This window comes from Perca fluviatilis, chromosome 4 (assembly GCF_010015445.1).
Source record: "Perca fluviatilis chromosome 4, GENO_Pfluv_1.0, whole genome shotgun sequence".
Taxonomy (NCBI): Eukaryota; Metazoa; Chordata; class Actinopteri; order Perciformes; family Percidae; genus Perca; species Perca fluviatilis.
The window spans coordinates 32,819,861-32,834,826 of NC_053115.1; the positions used below are offsets into that span (position 1 = coordinate 32,819,861).

A 14,966-nucleotide genomic window follows, 5' to 3' on the forward strand; every position below is an offset into this window, starting at 1 on the left:
GATCAGTGTTTGTTAGCGTTAACATATTTTATTAGCATAAAGCTGTTATTATAGTTGTTGGTAGTCAATAAAACTTCTCACTAGAGCTTTTACATTGAAAGGTGTAGACAGGAAGTGGCTGATGTTGCTATGCTCCGAACTTGACGCCGTTAAACCCCTGAGTCCTGTGAAGACTTTCGTTTTCTTTTCTTCACTGGAAACTGAATTGATGTTGTTATAGTTGCCATATCACAGAAACATGGCAGGCTTAGAGGTGTTATATACGTGTGTCGGTGGCAGCATTACCTGTCCACAGGACGCCGTTGTCTGTTTCGTTCACTGGGAAATGATAAAAAATGGATACAGGTGCATCGGGTCTGGAGACGAGGTAATTTAAATAAACTGACATTAGCTAGCTAAAACGATGTAACGTTGTGTTAACGGTGACAGTATGTGATGTGATATGATGGATTTTGCACCAACAACCCGTTCAATGCCTAACGTTAGCTAGCTGTTTAGCGCTATGATCGTTAGTCAGCATCGCAGTAGTAATTTATTTTTGGAAATTCTGTAACGTTATATTGATTATTTATTAACAATATCAATTGAACAACTTTGACAAACTGTTTCCCCTGTTCGCTGTATTACAAATAACAGTTTATATAAAGAGGGTCGTGGGATTAACAGCAGCTGAACTAGATTTTATGAAAATACGTGCTGCTTTGTGGGATTGCTTTTACACCGAATTGAAGAATGGTTCTTAAACTGTTCAGGTGTATATTTTGGTCTGTTTTTACCGAGGTTATTGACCTTGGTTTTACGGAAAGAAAATAAAGTTGTCAGTTGTTCAATGGAATTCTGTCCTCGCTAGTTGGCCGGGGGCTGCTCAATTTAGATTAGCGTTAGCTTCCTAAATTGCTGACGTTATCTAGCGAACTGTAATATTTTGGCAAACATATTTTAGCTTTGTTTTTAATGAGATGTATTTGAAGCAGAATCAACCAGCAGCTTGTTTTTAAAATAGAGATATAGCTAATGACGAGCTCTAAAAACTGTCATGTCATCTTTAGCTAGCTAACCCAGTGTTGTGCCACTTGGAGCCAGTCACACTAAAGCACTACATTACATTTCACTACTAGCAGTGATGGATTATGAAGTATTCAGATAATTTTCTTCAGTAAAAGTACTACTACCACACTGTGAAAAGACTCCACTGCAATCAGCAAAAGTATAAACAGTACTCATTGTCCTGTGATGTTTCTGTATTAATATTCCTGCTGCATTAATGAATATGCTCATTTTAACTCCTTTATTTACTGTTGGCTAGTTTAATCTACAGCTATGCATCATATCGTATGAGATCATCATATGCTTGTGGCATCGCTGTCCTGTAAGAACTACATATCTCTATTTTGCTTAAGAAGTAGGACACATTTCCTAACACACAAATCAACACCTCATCCTTCACTTCATCACAAACATTCAAAACTAGTAACTAAAGCTGTCAGACAAATGAAGTGCAGTAAAATGGTTTCCTCTGAGATGTGGTGGAGTGGGAGTATAAAGTTGTATAAAATGTAATACTTAAATAAAGTACAAGTGCCTCAAATTTGTACTTAAGTACGGTACTTGAGTCAATGTACCACCACTGACCACTAGAATCATTCTGATGAGTTTGTCCTGACATTGTTATTGCGCACTCTCACTGTCCTCTAACCCCCACCATTTTCCCTCTTTGTATCCCTGATGTGTTTGCTGTTTTCCCGTGTGTGTCTCTCTCTCCCATCTCCAGGCACGCAGCAGTGATAAGAAGTCCGAGCTGCTGCCTGCTGACTGGAGCAGCAACAAGGAATTGTACAGTCTGCGATATAAGGCCAAAGACAGTGACGCCCAGCTGCTGTTCAAAGCCATCGCTGTCGACTCCACCTTGATCTTCAACCTGATGGTAAGAACAGCTGACAAACGTACCAACTTATAGGTGTGTTTTTTGGAAAGCCAGGCAGGTTGATGCTGTCGGTTTGCTTCACGATGGTAGAGACTCTGCAGACAGAAAAGTTGAAATGAATGAAAGGATGAGACAAAAACGGCAACAAACAGTAGATGCTTCCTCATTTTGGAAATTATTCGTGTAGGGTTCATCAAAATGTCAAATTATCAGGAGGCCCATGCACATCCATAAAAATGTTTTGCACAATTATCTGCACAAAACTACTATACTTTAGTAAGACCATTTGTGGTTGAAACATTGTCAATATGTCTATGTGGAAAAGAAGAACAGGGAACAGCATAAAAACTCTTCATAGAATTGACTTAAAGTGCTCATAATATGCTGTTTGGCTTTTATCTTTCCTTTATTGTGTCATATATCTTTTTTGTGCACGTTATAGGTTTACAAAGTGAAAAAGCTCAAAGTCCACCCCAAAGGGACTCACCATCTCCAACAGAAAACACTGTTCACAAACTGCTCCAAACAGCTCTATTGTAGTCCAGCCTTTACTTCAGAGACAGACGTGCGTCACTTTGTAACACACGTTATAATGCTCGCCTAGTTGCTAGCGTGCCACACCCTCATACTCTGCTTCTGACTGGCTAGTAGTCCTTACCTAGCTACTGCTCATGTGCGACTCCCAACAAAGATGGAACAGACATGTGATGCCTCACAGTGCTGATCCATTTTTTTGCGACACAACTGAAGCGTGGTGTCGAGACGTCATACATCATGGTTGATGCTCCACGCCCTTGACCGGCAGCTGTTTGGACGAACGCGTCACGTGGGTCTGGCTACTCCTGAATTTCAAAACGACCATCATGGGCGGCTAGTTCAGAATACGATCTCTTATTTTACGAAAATAGTTCACCAAAACGTGTTTCTGAAAACATTTTAAGCGAGAAACAGGCCATGCAGTTGTCGAATCTGTCTTCATTTCAGATCGACATAGGTCAGTTTGAAAGATTTTCGTCTCCTTCTATTGGATAGTCGCGTCACGTTCAACGGATTCATTTGCATAAAGATGGGCATCGGCCAGCTTTTTTGACGCGCAGCATTATTTTCAAATGCAGCGCTGCCTTCCCGGGATGCTTTGCGGGCGCGTTAAAGTCGCTTGACGTCACCCATAGGAATAGAGTGGAAGCGTCGCACGGCCAGGTGGATCTGCACTGTCACTCTGTAGCTGAAACAGAGAGCTCAACACACAGGGTGAAAAGAGGAGCTGCAGCAATGTGCAGTACAACACAAATATGGTGTTTTTTGAAAATTAAACCATGTAAACCTATTCTGGTACAACCTCTACATACAATTATGAACCTGAAAATGAGCATAATATAGGCACTTTAACCCTTATATGGGACGTAGAAATAAGCGCAGAAAATGTGTAAAAGAAAAATGTAACAATTTAAAACGTTGGAAAAAGCAAAAACAAACTGAAAAAATGTTTTTTTCATGGTTGACGGGAAGACGACACAAGGGCTAAGACCAGGCTGCTTTGTTCTCCACTGCACTGCAATGATTTAGTACATTTAGTACACATCTACATCTGTTGAACTGTGATATAAAAAGAAAACCTACTGTTTTCTTGTGGTTCAACTTTTATTTATTTTTTATCAGTTGGGTCTGCTGTGGAACTTTCTTTGTTGGCATTTTCTGATTTTGATGTTCCTGTATATTCAAGTTTTTCCAGAAATCGTACTCTACTTAGTGCGAGTGTCTCAGTACACACTCTTACATCACTGCACTGACCACTGGAGGTCAGCAAAAACAAGATTTGTTTTGATAGTAAGCTGGTCTCTAATGTTATCATCTGTTCAGTTTTACCATTAGCCTGATATGTTGGGATCAGATATCTGTCGGCTTTGTTTTGAGAAACACATGTATAACAGGTATTGAGCTTTTCCTTTGTGTATTTCTATGTTATTTCTGTGACCGTGTGTCTGTACTCTGTGTGTGTGTGTGTGTGTGTGAAGAACTCCAGCACACAGCAGGTGTCAGACTTGACGGTGAACATCAGCGATCACGTGGATGCTGATCAGTTGCACACATTTGACAGGTTGGTGTCTTAATTTTTCCATAATGGTTCGGGGGACTCATTTTATTAGACCTAGTTATGCTTTTGTCTTTTGCAAATTTTTTTTTTCCATGCCGTTCTGATCATTTGGATTATGATGCTGTTATTTTAGGTAGGGAAGGGATGTCTCTTGGTTATACCTGACAGAGTGCTTTTAGTTTGTTTTGCTCCATCATCAACTATCAAAAGGACACTTGTGCCGTAGATCCAGCTGTACAGACAATATTTTATATTATATTACTTACATTATTTTGTTTACAAATTATTATCGTTATTATAATATTTCTTTTAACCAATCACAATCGTCTCAGAGACGGTGGCTCTGCAGAATAATCTCTGGAAGGAACTTGTTTTGGTGGAACATTTGCATCCCGCAAAGAAAACACCACATACAATATTAAATGAAGTTAACAGTTCACACGACACAGTAACGTGAGCTATTTAAATTAGCTGATACATGGTTAAACCTCATTAGCTCTTACCAGTGTATCTCCGTGTGTTCTTCGTCCACAGCAATCCCACCAATCGGTCCCAAAACGTTCCCGGTTAGAGTGTTAATGCCGTAAACATATTCTTTGTAAATCTTTACAATTATTCCCGGAAAGAACCAAGCAGGCCTGCCTTGTTGCACCATCCAAATTTTCTTCAAAACTTTCCATTTTCAGCACGTAGCAACACACAGATCAGTCAGGTTAGGTGACGTTGGAAGTTAGGCTTTATCCTGAAAATGTACTTCCGTTGATCCCGACTATGTTAAAAGCAACCTGTTCTTTGCAGTGTGTTCAAGGATGTATGCAGTCTGTCAGAGAAGGTGAAGACTCAGCTGCTGCCCCCCCAGGACAGACCGACAGGACAGAGGATGAGTCGGAGGGATGCGGAGGATGAGGAGCAGAGGCGGAGAAGAGAGGACAGCGACCCCCTCCGCATTCCCAACAGACAGCCTCGCCAGGGACCCCCGCCACACTGGTCAGTCTCTGTCTAAACTGACCTGTACACACAAAGGATTCCCCTGTGTAAATATGTGCTTAAATATCTTTAAAAAACCATAGTCCAAAATATACTGATATTTAATTACATCAATATTGTCCTATTTTAGAATAGAATGTTTGCAGTTTTCTCTTTGCATTAACCAAAGATAAAAATAAGACTGTTAACAATAAGGAACTAAAGCACATCTGGATTTAAGCATTTTCAGCTGGATATCTTTGGCTTTTGGACACTCACATCAAAACAACTGGATTACATCATCTTGGAAATCATGATGAGCATTTTTCAGTTTTTTTATTTTTTAAAACTGATTAAAAGATTCATCCAAAAAATAGTCTGGAGATTAATAAGTCATGAAAATATTCATTTGTTGCAGCCCGACGAAACAAATTAGACTTGTTTGGATAAAACTAAAATTATGTTTTTGGGTGGATTCTCCCTTTAAATGTCATGTGTGATAAAGTGTGACAAACAAGAACACCACAACCACATGAAGGACGTAACACACACACACACACACACACACACACACACACACACACACACACACACACACACACACACACACACACACCGTGAAGGTTCGACAACAGCAAAGAGTAAATAAAGTGTGTGTGTGTGTGTGTGTGTGTGTGTGTGTGTGTGTGTGTGTGTGTGTGTGTGTGTGTGTGTGTGGATTCAATCACTCTGCTTTTCACTCCTTGTCTCATCTGCCTCCCCTCCTCCCCCGTCCTCTTAGCTGTGACCCGATCAGATGAGATGTGAGGTGATCTCAGCACTTTATCGACCTCACTGCTGTTGCCTCCTCGTCTCCGGGGGGGGGGGGGGGGATAAGGATGAAATCAAAACAGACAGATGGAGTAAACCAACATCTGAGAGAGAGAAAACAAGAAACACAGATAAGAGACAGAAAGATGGACAAAGTAGTGAAATGGAGAGAGAAGTGAATGGGATGCAGAGAGGCGAGGAATGATGAATGAGAAAGCAAAAACTGAGTCAGGGCTGCAGGGAGGAGGAGGAGGAGGTGGAGGAGGAGGAGGAAAATGCACAGAATGGAAGATGGAGAGTAAAAGATCTTTTCCTACAGTGTTTCATCCAGAAAGCAGACTGTCTGTGTGATTCATTATGAATAATTAGAATTGCTAAGGGGATAATTTGGGTTATAAATGGGATACGTAATGTATAATGTTAAGGTATAGGATTAGGTTTGTGATTCATTTAATTATTGTGATATGTGTGTGGATTCAGGGTCGCTGCATCAGCAAAGAGTGCAAGATAGATGACAGGAGAATCCAATCCAACGGCTGCAACTAACGATTACCTCCATTAATAATTCAACTTTCCTCGATTTAATTGTGTGGTCAATTAAATGTGGCGTTTTCAAATGTCTTGTTTTGACCGACCATCAGTCCAAAACCCAAAGGAACATAAAGGAAAGGGAAGCAGCAAGTCCTCACATTTGAGAAGCAGGAGACAGAGAATGTTAAAGGACAGTTCCGGCGCAAAATGAACCTAGGGGTTAATAACACATGATTACCGAGTTGACAGTTCTCTGGGATTTGTTTTCATGCTAATCGAATGCATCTCTAGCTTTAAACAAGCTACCGCAAATCGGTGGTTAGCTGCTAACGCTAGCTTTCGGGGCAGATGGTAAATCGCTATTTCTATACCACTAACAAGGCTCAAAATAGCAGTCGAATCACGAACGCTGTGTTTGAGCCATGTTACTGGTTACTGGTTACTGGTTGCACGGCATTCGTCGTTCGACTGCTCATGACTGTTTCCCAAGATGGCGCCCTCATGTAAACCTGAACGCTACGGTCTTTATAATCTTTTTTTAATAAACTGTCTGTACAATTACAAAGTTCTCAATGCTTCGGTTTACATGTAGGGACGTTTGGTGATATTTTGAGCCTTGTTAGTGGTATAAAATAGTGATTTACCAAGTGCCCCAAAAGCTAGCGTTAGCAGCTAACCACCGATTTGCGGTAGCTTGTTTAAAGCTAGAGACACATTCGATTAGCATGAAAACAGATCCCAGAAAACGGTCGACTCGGTACACATATGATATTAACCTCTAGGTTCATTTTGCGCCGGAATTGTCCTTTAAGCATTTTTTACTCAAACAATGAATGTATTAGCAAAATAGTAGCCAAATTATTTTTCTCCCTTTTATTGATTAATCAACTTATCATTTTCAACACTACAAATAAATAAATTGTTCAGCATCGGTGCAATCCCGGAAGGCTTGTATCATGTGGACGCAACAATGTTCTCATTACTTAGAATTCCTCATGGGGGGCGACAGAAACTACGCACTATAGCTTTACGATAATGAAATAAAGCCCACCCTACCTTCCTTTATCTCAAACAATCCTCCGATACTATGTATATTATATTAACTTAAAAATATTTCTCGTTTAACATTATGCTTCTAACATCCCAACAGTACATACCCAACATTCACCAGTTTCTTTCTTGTTCATGTTATAACGTGCGTTTGTTTAGGGTGACCAAACGTCCTCTTTTGCCCGGACATGTCCACTTTTTACGTACTGTCCGGGCGGGTTTTATAAATTCATGAAAATGTCCGGTTTTCACTGTTTTTCATGGGTCTATTACGCGTGTACTTAAATTGAGTGGCGCTTTGCACAGTGTACTACGGTACTTTGTTGTGTGACGTAATTCCCGGCGGCGCTTTGCTTTGTGGGCTCACGCGCCCGCGACATACACAGGGACTAGAGCGGACAGCGGAGCAGCATTGTACACAAAATGCTGCACCGTTTCCTGCTAAAGTAGTCCCACCGTGGTCAGAAAACACAGGGGAGACACTTTGTTTCTCTCGCTATGACTCTAGAGTCGTACTCGCTCGCCATCCTCTCCTTAATTCTCCCTCGCTCTATCACCCACTCCCCACACACACAGACATGCCCGTACCGACACACACACCAGCGCACAAGTATTAACATCAGGCTACGGCGAAAGCTCTGCGTGGAGCGGCGTACAACCATAAAACAAGACTTAGTGCAGCTTCACAGTTGAACTGCAAAAAAAAAAATGTCCCACGTACCGTCCCGGTCGGGACCGGACTAGTGGGAGGCGGAGTGCACCGTGTGCAAAGCTGGCACATATGTTTTAGTGTCTTTATTATTTATCTTATTACATTGAAAAGGTATTAAGACATATTTTGTTGTAGCTGGATTTTCTAACACAGAAGATCGAGGTCATACAGTGCCTTGCGAAAGTATTCGGCCCCCTTGAACGTTTCGACCTTTTGCCACATTTAAGGCCTCAAACATAAAGATATAAAACTGTAATTTTTTGTGAAGAATCAACAACAAGTGGGTCCCAATTATGAAGTGGAATGAAATTCATTGGCTATTTCAAACTTTTTTAACAAATAAAAAACTGAAAAAGTGGGCGTGCAAAATTATTCAGCCCCTTAACTTTCAGTGCAGCAAACTCTCTCCAGAAGTTCAGTGAGGATCTCTGAATGATCCAATGTAGACCTAAATGACTAATGATGATAAATAGAATCCAGCTGTGTGTAATCAAGTCTCCGTATAAATGCACCTGCTCTGTGATAGTCTCAGAGGTCCGTGTAAAGCGCAGAGAGCATCATGAAGAACAAAGAACACACCAGGCAGGTCCGAGATACTGTTGTGGAGAAGTTTAAAGCCGGATTTGGATACAAAAAGATTTCCCAAGCTTTAAACATCCCAAGGAGCACTGTGCAAGCGATAATATTGAAATGGAAGGAGTATCGGACCACTGCAAATCCGAAGACCCGGCCGTCCCTCTAAACTTTCAGCTCATACAAGGAGAAGACTGATCAGAGATGCAGCCAAGAGGCCCATGATCACTCTGGATGAACTGCAGAGATCTACAGCTGAGGTGGGAGACTCTGTCCATAGGACAACAATCAGTCGTATACTGCACAAATCTGGCCTTTATGGAAGAGTGGCAAGAAGAAAGCCATTTCTTAAAGATATCCATAAAAGAGTCGTTTAAAGTTTGCCAAAAGCCACCTGGGAGACACACCAAACATGAGGAAGAAGGTGCTGTGGTCAGATGAAACCAAAATCGAACTTTTGCCACGCCAACAATGCAAAACGTTATGTTTGGCGTAAAAGCAACACAGCTCATCACCCTGAACACACCATCCCCACTGTCAAACATGGTGGTGGCAGCATCATGGTTTGGGCCTGCTTTTCTTCAGCAGGGACAGGGAAGATGGTTAAAATTGATGGGAAGATGGATGGAGCCAAATACAGGACCATTCTGGAAGAAAACCTGATGGAGTCTGCAAAAGACCTGAGACTGGGACGGAGATTTGTCTTCCAACAAGACAATGATCCAAAACATAAAGCAAAATCTACAATGGAATGGTTCACAAATAAACATATCCAGGTGTTAGAATGGCCAAGTCAAAGTCCAGACCTGAATCCAAATCGAGAATCTGTGGAAAGAACTGAAAACTGCTGTTCACAAACGCTCTCCATCCCAACCTCACTGAGCTCGAGCTGTTTTGCAAGGAGGAATGGGCAAAAATGTCAGTCTCGATGTGCAAAACTGATAGAGACATACCCCAAGCTTACAGCTGTAATCGCAGCAAAAGGTGGCGCTACAAAGTATTAACTTAAGGGGGCTGAATAATTTTGCACGCCCAATATTTCAGTTTTTTATTTGTTTAAAAGGTTTGAAATATCCAATAAATTTCTTTCCACTTCATGATTGTGTCCCACTTGTTGTTGATTCTTCACAAAAAATTACAGTTTTATATCTTTATGTTTGAGGCCTGAAATGTGGCAAAAGGTCGAAAAGTGCAAGGGGGCCGAATACTTTCGCAAGGCACTGTATTTAGAACATTATTTCATATTATTTATTTATTTTAAAAGAGAGATATTATTTTGTTACAGGTTGTTACCGATTTTATTTTATTACAGAAGTTATTTTTGCACCATCGAGGCATAATAAAGCATGTTCATTAACCATTAATTAAGCCTGTCTGAATTTTTGTCTCGAGGCCGGGCCAAGTGTCCTCTTTTTTGGAAATCAAAATATGGTCACCCTACGTTTGTTTTAAGTCCTGTATGTCTTGAAGATTAGTGCCGACCTTTATCATCTCTATCCCGTATTACCTGCCGACATTTCGCGTACAATTGATTTAGCTTCAGTTCTACCAAAGTCATTTTTAAGATATCACAGTCTCTTAGTTTTACTGCTCATTCTACCAATTTATCAACTACCTCTTTTTTCACCCTCAACTGCAACAAGAGCTGAAATCCAACAAGGGTGTGCATCAAATGTTATATGGTCCTGTTATTTTCAATTAAGAACACATTAACAAACTTACACCCTTTTTTTTTTTTTGATTATTTTTTGGGGCTTTTCCCTTTTAATTGAAAGTGGATAGATATGAAAGGGGGAGAGAGAAATGGGGAATGACACGCAGCAAAGGGCAGCAGGCCAGATTCGAACCCTGCGAACTTAGCCAACGTGGGGTGAACGCTCTTACTGGGTGAGCTAGAGGCCGCCCCACTTACACCCTTTCTAATCTTTTAAACCGCTACAATAAATCATTCTTTAGTGTTCTCACATCTCGACTATTCCCTGGATTCTTGTCCAGGCCAAAAAGCTGCTGCGTGATTAACATTTGCTGACTAAGACTTCACTGCGTTCCTATAGAATCTTATTTGTCTAAATAATAAAATTGTGAAAAATGCCCATAAATTATAGCCTGGTCCTACCAGACTTTCATTTCTGGCCACTCTTCATTGACAAGTGTTAACTTCCTTGAAGGCGGGTACTCTGTTGAAGTTTAAAACTATTGGATCTGCCCAGAGCCACTCTGGATCTGCCATAACCAATCGCTAACGTTTGGTCGTGACGTTCGGCTTAGCATCGCTAGCGTTCGCCTTAGCCAACTCCTTCACTACTCACGGAGCGAGCTGGAAAATCTTTTTCATCTTTTCCCGAAGAACGAATCAATGGCTTCTCTCGCATCTTTCTCCGCTGCCATTACGGAACTACAACTCAAACTTGCGCACGACCTCAACGTCATCGTTCTCAGCCACTCCCTCTGTTCGCTGATTGGACCGGTAAAGATTTGGCCGGAGAAAACCCAAGAATATACTGTAAACCCAGATGGAGTACTGAAGGAAAATGAAAATTGAGCGGAAGTACGTAGGAGGGCAGAGCCAGGCTACATAAATTACTCTTCAGTCTTTAAATTGCTTGTTCTGTTTGACCAACAATCCAAACACACAGATATTTCGTTTACAGTGATACAAAATAAAGAAAAGCAGCAAATATATTTACATTTGATGAACTGCTACTGTAAATAATCAATGAAAGAACTATTTTTCCTTCCAGGGCCGACCCCATGGTTCCTCCGTTCGCAGCTGGAGGAGCCGATCTGGATCCCTTTGGGTCAGTCTGTCTCTCTCTCTCTCTCTATGTCTCTATGTCTCTCTGTCTCTCACTCTCACACTCTCTCTCTCTCTCTTTCTCTCTCTCATATGAAATCCTTCCAAATGATTTGTTTTATGGAAGTCATTTTGCAGATATATAGCGTGGTTTTTGTTCTAAGCTGGGATTTGGGGGATGAACAGTCTGTCCACGCAGTACCAGACCGACAGCTGAGGATTACTGGCGCTCGGCCAGCTGAATGTGAAGCTCCAAACACAATTATCACAACGTCAGGATGAAGAGAAAATACCAACCCAAAGCAATCGAGTAGCAGTCTGTATTTAGTCTGAACATGATTATTTAATTATTATTTTTTTGTATTGCCCTTTAGTGGTCCTTTCCTATTAAAGTGTCCTGCACTGCTTTTTAAATCACAGACAGTCAGGGTTGATTGTTTGCACGTGATAAAGTCACAAAGATATTTCTAAACCTCATCACAATAAGTATTTTTTTTCTTACATAACTAAATGAAGGAATTATATTTTTCACTTCAACACAGCTGTTGGCAGTTGGCACCAGGTGGTTCTTGGCCCCCGCGCCCTCCATTATAATCATGTGACATACAACTTTTTGTGTATTCAAGTCATTTTACATCCTTAAACAGGCGCAAATAATTGAGACAAATTAAAACGACTCTTCAGTCCTCCATCGAATAAAATGTCCTGTCTCTCCCCGATGTATTACGGGTTTGACCTTTTGAGGACTATCAGTCATGCCAAATAATAAAACGCCCAATAACTGAAATTTAAGAGGTAAAAGTGAGGGAGAGAAAAGATAAAATACACATTACCTTCTAACATATGTTCCCTCTCCGTCACTCTTTCAGGACCCGTGGTGGCGGCGGGATGATAGTTGACCCGCTGAGGTCGGGGTATCCTCGCTCTGGGTTGGATCCCTCCAGCGGGATACCGGACATTCTGCCTCCCGGAGCTGTTCCCCCGGGGGCTCGCTTCGACCCGTTTGGACCCCCCGGGCGACGCAGGCCAGGGTGAGAGAGACACACACACACACACACACACACACACAGACAAAACAGACAGACAGACAGACAGACAGACAGACAGAGACACACACACACACACAAAACTTGTTTGGATAAGACTCAGATTATGTTTTTGGGTGGATTCTCCCTTTAAATGTCATGTGTGATAAAGTGTGACAAACAAGAACACCACAAGCACATGAAGGACGTGACACACACACACACACACACACACACACACACACACACACACACACACACACACACACACACACACACACACACACACACACACACACACACACACCACAATTCAGAATTGAATTGAGAATGACTCCTAAATTCCAATTCAATTCTTGAATTTGAATTGATGTCAAAAACAGGATCTAGAATTACAATTAAAATTTGAATTAAAGGAAGCAGAATTGCAATTCAATAAAAATTCAAAGAAATTCATAAATATAATTCAAGTGAAGTGTTTAACAATGAAGCTTTACAATAGAGCTCAACAGTCCCGCCCACAGCGGGTTCCGGAAGTAAAAATACAATGCAATTTCTCCATTGACAAATTGGAGTATAAGCCATAAAATGATAACTGTCGATGGTAGACTTAAAACCAGCATGCCGACGTGACTAAGCGATTGTATATGCTCATATAGACACCAAAAATCATGGGGCACCAACCTTGTTTTGAGACAAATGTCTTTTATTCGCGATGTCTTGGATAAGTACTTCATTACCCACAATCCTGAACAATCCCACAATCCCACAGTGATGCCTCTGATTGGTGGAACTCATGCTGGTGAGGAGGGAGAGGAGGGGGAGCTGCCTGCACGATCCGTCACGAGGATTTACGACACTGCACGAATCACGATCTGTTCCACACTTCTGCCGTTAGCCTCCGCCGGGAAGCTAACGTTAGTTTAGCTAACAGCTAATTCGGCTAACCGCTAGCTGACAGTCTAAAATAACGTTAACTCAAACTAAACACTGGGGAAAGCAGGCTACAGCTGATGTAACAGCCGTTATATATTTTAACGGTTATTTTCAGGTTTTATTTTGAGGGTCTTTTAAAGTTATTACATGCTGTCTCAGCTAGCGTTTAGCCAAATTAGCTGTTAGCTAAACTAACGTACCTTCCTTTATTCAGTGGTGCGCAGTGGTTTATGGGATGAGTAGTTCCTTCGCTCTGAAATGACGATATATACACAGTCTTGTACCTTTAACTTTTTGGGGATTTTCTGTTCGTTTTTTTACTCGAAATGATATGTTGTATGCTTATGAGTCACGTACCATCTGGTTAGCCTAAGGCATGGTCTAAAACTCTTTATTTAGGGATTTTTCCAGATTTTTCCAGTCAATGGGAGAAATTTACTTCCGGAACCCAAGGTCTCTAAGAGGAGGGACACGACATGGAAAATAATAGCAGGCCTAAAAGGTCATCTGTACTAGTTCATTTTGAAGAACCAATTCCAACAAGAACACCTGGAAACCACAGAGCCATATGCAAGCCTCACACACACACACACACACACACACACACACACACACACACACACACACACACACACACACACACACACACACACACACACACACACACACACACACACACAATCCAGGGGCAGCTCTGAAGGACTTTCCCCTGAAAAGAACACACATGATCTGTCCTCTTAAAGAACTCTATACAAAATCTGTGGCCGTCCCACTGATTTCCTATGGGGAGAGCGGTGCTGCCCAACTAGGCGCTGCGCTACCCTTGGCGTTGCCGCCGAGCGCTGCGCTCAAAGTTCAAATTATTTCAACTTTGACCTCGTGGCTGCTGACCTTTTCAAGGTGCAATCAATTCCAGAAGCAGAAATACTGGAAGGGAAAGAAAAGTTGCCTAAAAGAGAGAGAAGTAACTAAATGAAAATATGACAATGAGTTTTCGTGTGCGTGTTTTTCAGGCCGGACCCAGACCACATGCCCCCACCCGGCTATGACGACATGTTCATGTAGTACTTCCTGCTTTTCTACTTCCTGTTTGAAACTCATCAATCATCCTGTCCTCCAGCCAATAGGAGCCAGAAGGAAGTTCTCATATCTCACCTCCTCGAGGGTTTGATTTGGTTTAGTTGCCTGAAAATAAAGAAATGTCTGCCTTTTGAATTTTCTCCTGTTTTGGAAAAAAAAAGGGTTTGGTTGCTTATTTCATATGTGTTTATTTCATATATGTATATAACTTATGTAGAAGTACCCCACTCTTGGTGTTAAATATACATCAGCAAAACGCATTTGCCCGTATTTCCTCTGCTTCCTAAATGATAAAAAGCCAGTAGATTCTTATCTTTCCATCAAACTGAATCTTTTAGTTATAATTTATTCATAAAAAATGACTTTAAATTCCTTTTGTGGATACATCAGAAAATACATACGTTTTTTATATTGGTTTCTGTTTGGATTGTTGTTGATTAAACAACACAGTTGATAAAATATCTCATGTC

At 41.2% G+C, this 14,966-nt stretch overlaps 1 protein-coding gene across 1 annotated transcript; it reads left to right on the top strand.

Moving 5' to 3' along the window:
• Positions 1-109: 109 nt before the first annotated feature.
• On the top strand, positions 110-14,631 carry psmf1 (proteasome inhibitor subunit 1). The gene is made up of 7 exons (XM_039798905.1): positions 110-367; positions 1,772-1,924; positions 3,940-4,022; positions 4,818-5,006; positions 11,403-11,459; positions 12,325-12,486; positions 14,430-14,631. The coding sequence occupies exons 1-7, from the start codon at positions 239-241 to the stop codon at positions 14,479-14,481; spliced, it is 825 nt and encodes a 274-aa protein (XP_039654839.1). The 5' UTR covers positions 110-238; the 3' UTR covers positions 14,482-14,631.
• Positions 14,632-14,966: the final 335 nt, after the last annotated feature.

Bases quoted from the DNA above. Each gene is read 5' to 3' on its own strand.
- psmf1 (XM_039798905.1), top strand. From the start codon at position 239: ATGGCAGGCTTAGAGGTGTTATATACGTGTGTCGGTGGCAGCATTACC. The intron at 11,460-12,324 runs GTCAGTCTGTCT...TCACTCTTTCAG, and splicing joins GCCGATCTGGATCCCTTTGG to GACCCGTGGTGGCGGCGGGA. The intron at 12,487-14,429 runs GTGAGAGAGACA...CGTGTTTTTCAG, and splicing joins CCCGGGCGACGCAGGCCAGG to GCCGGACCCAGACCACATGC.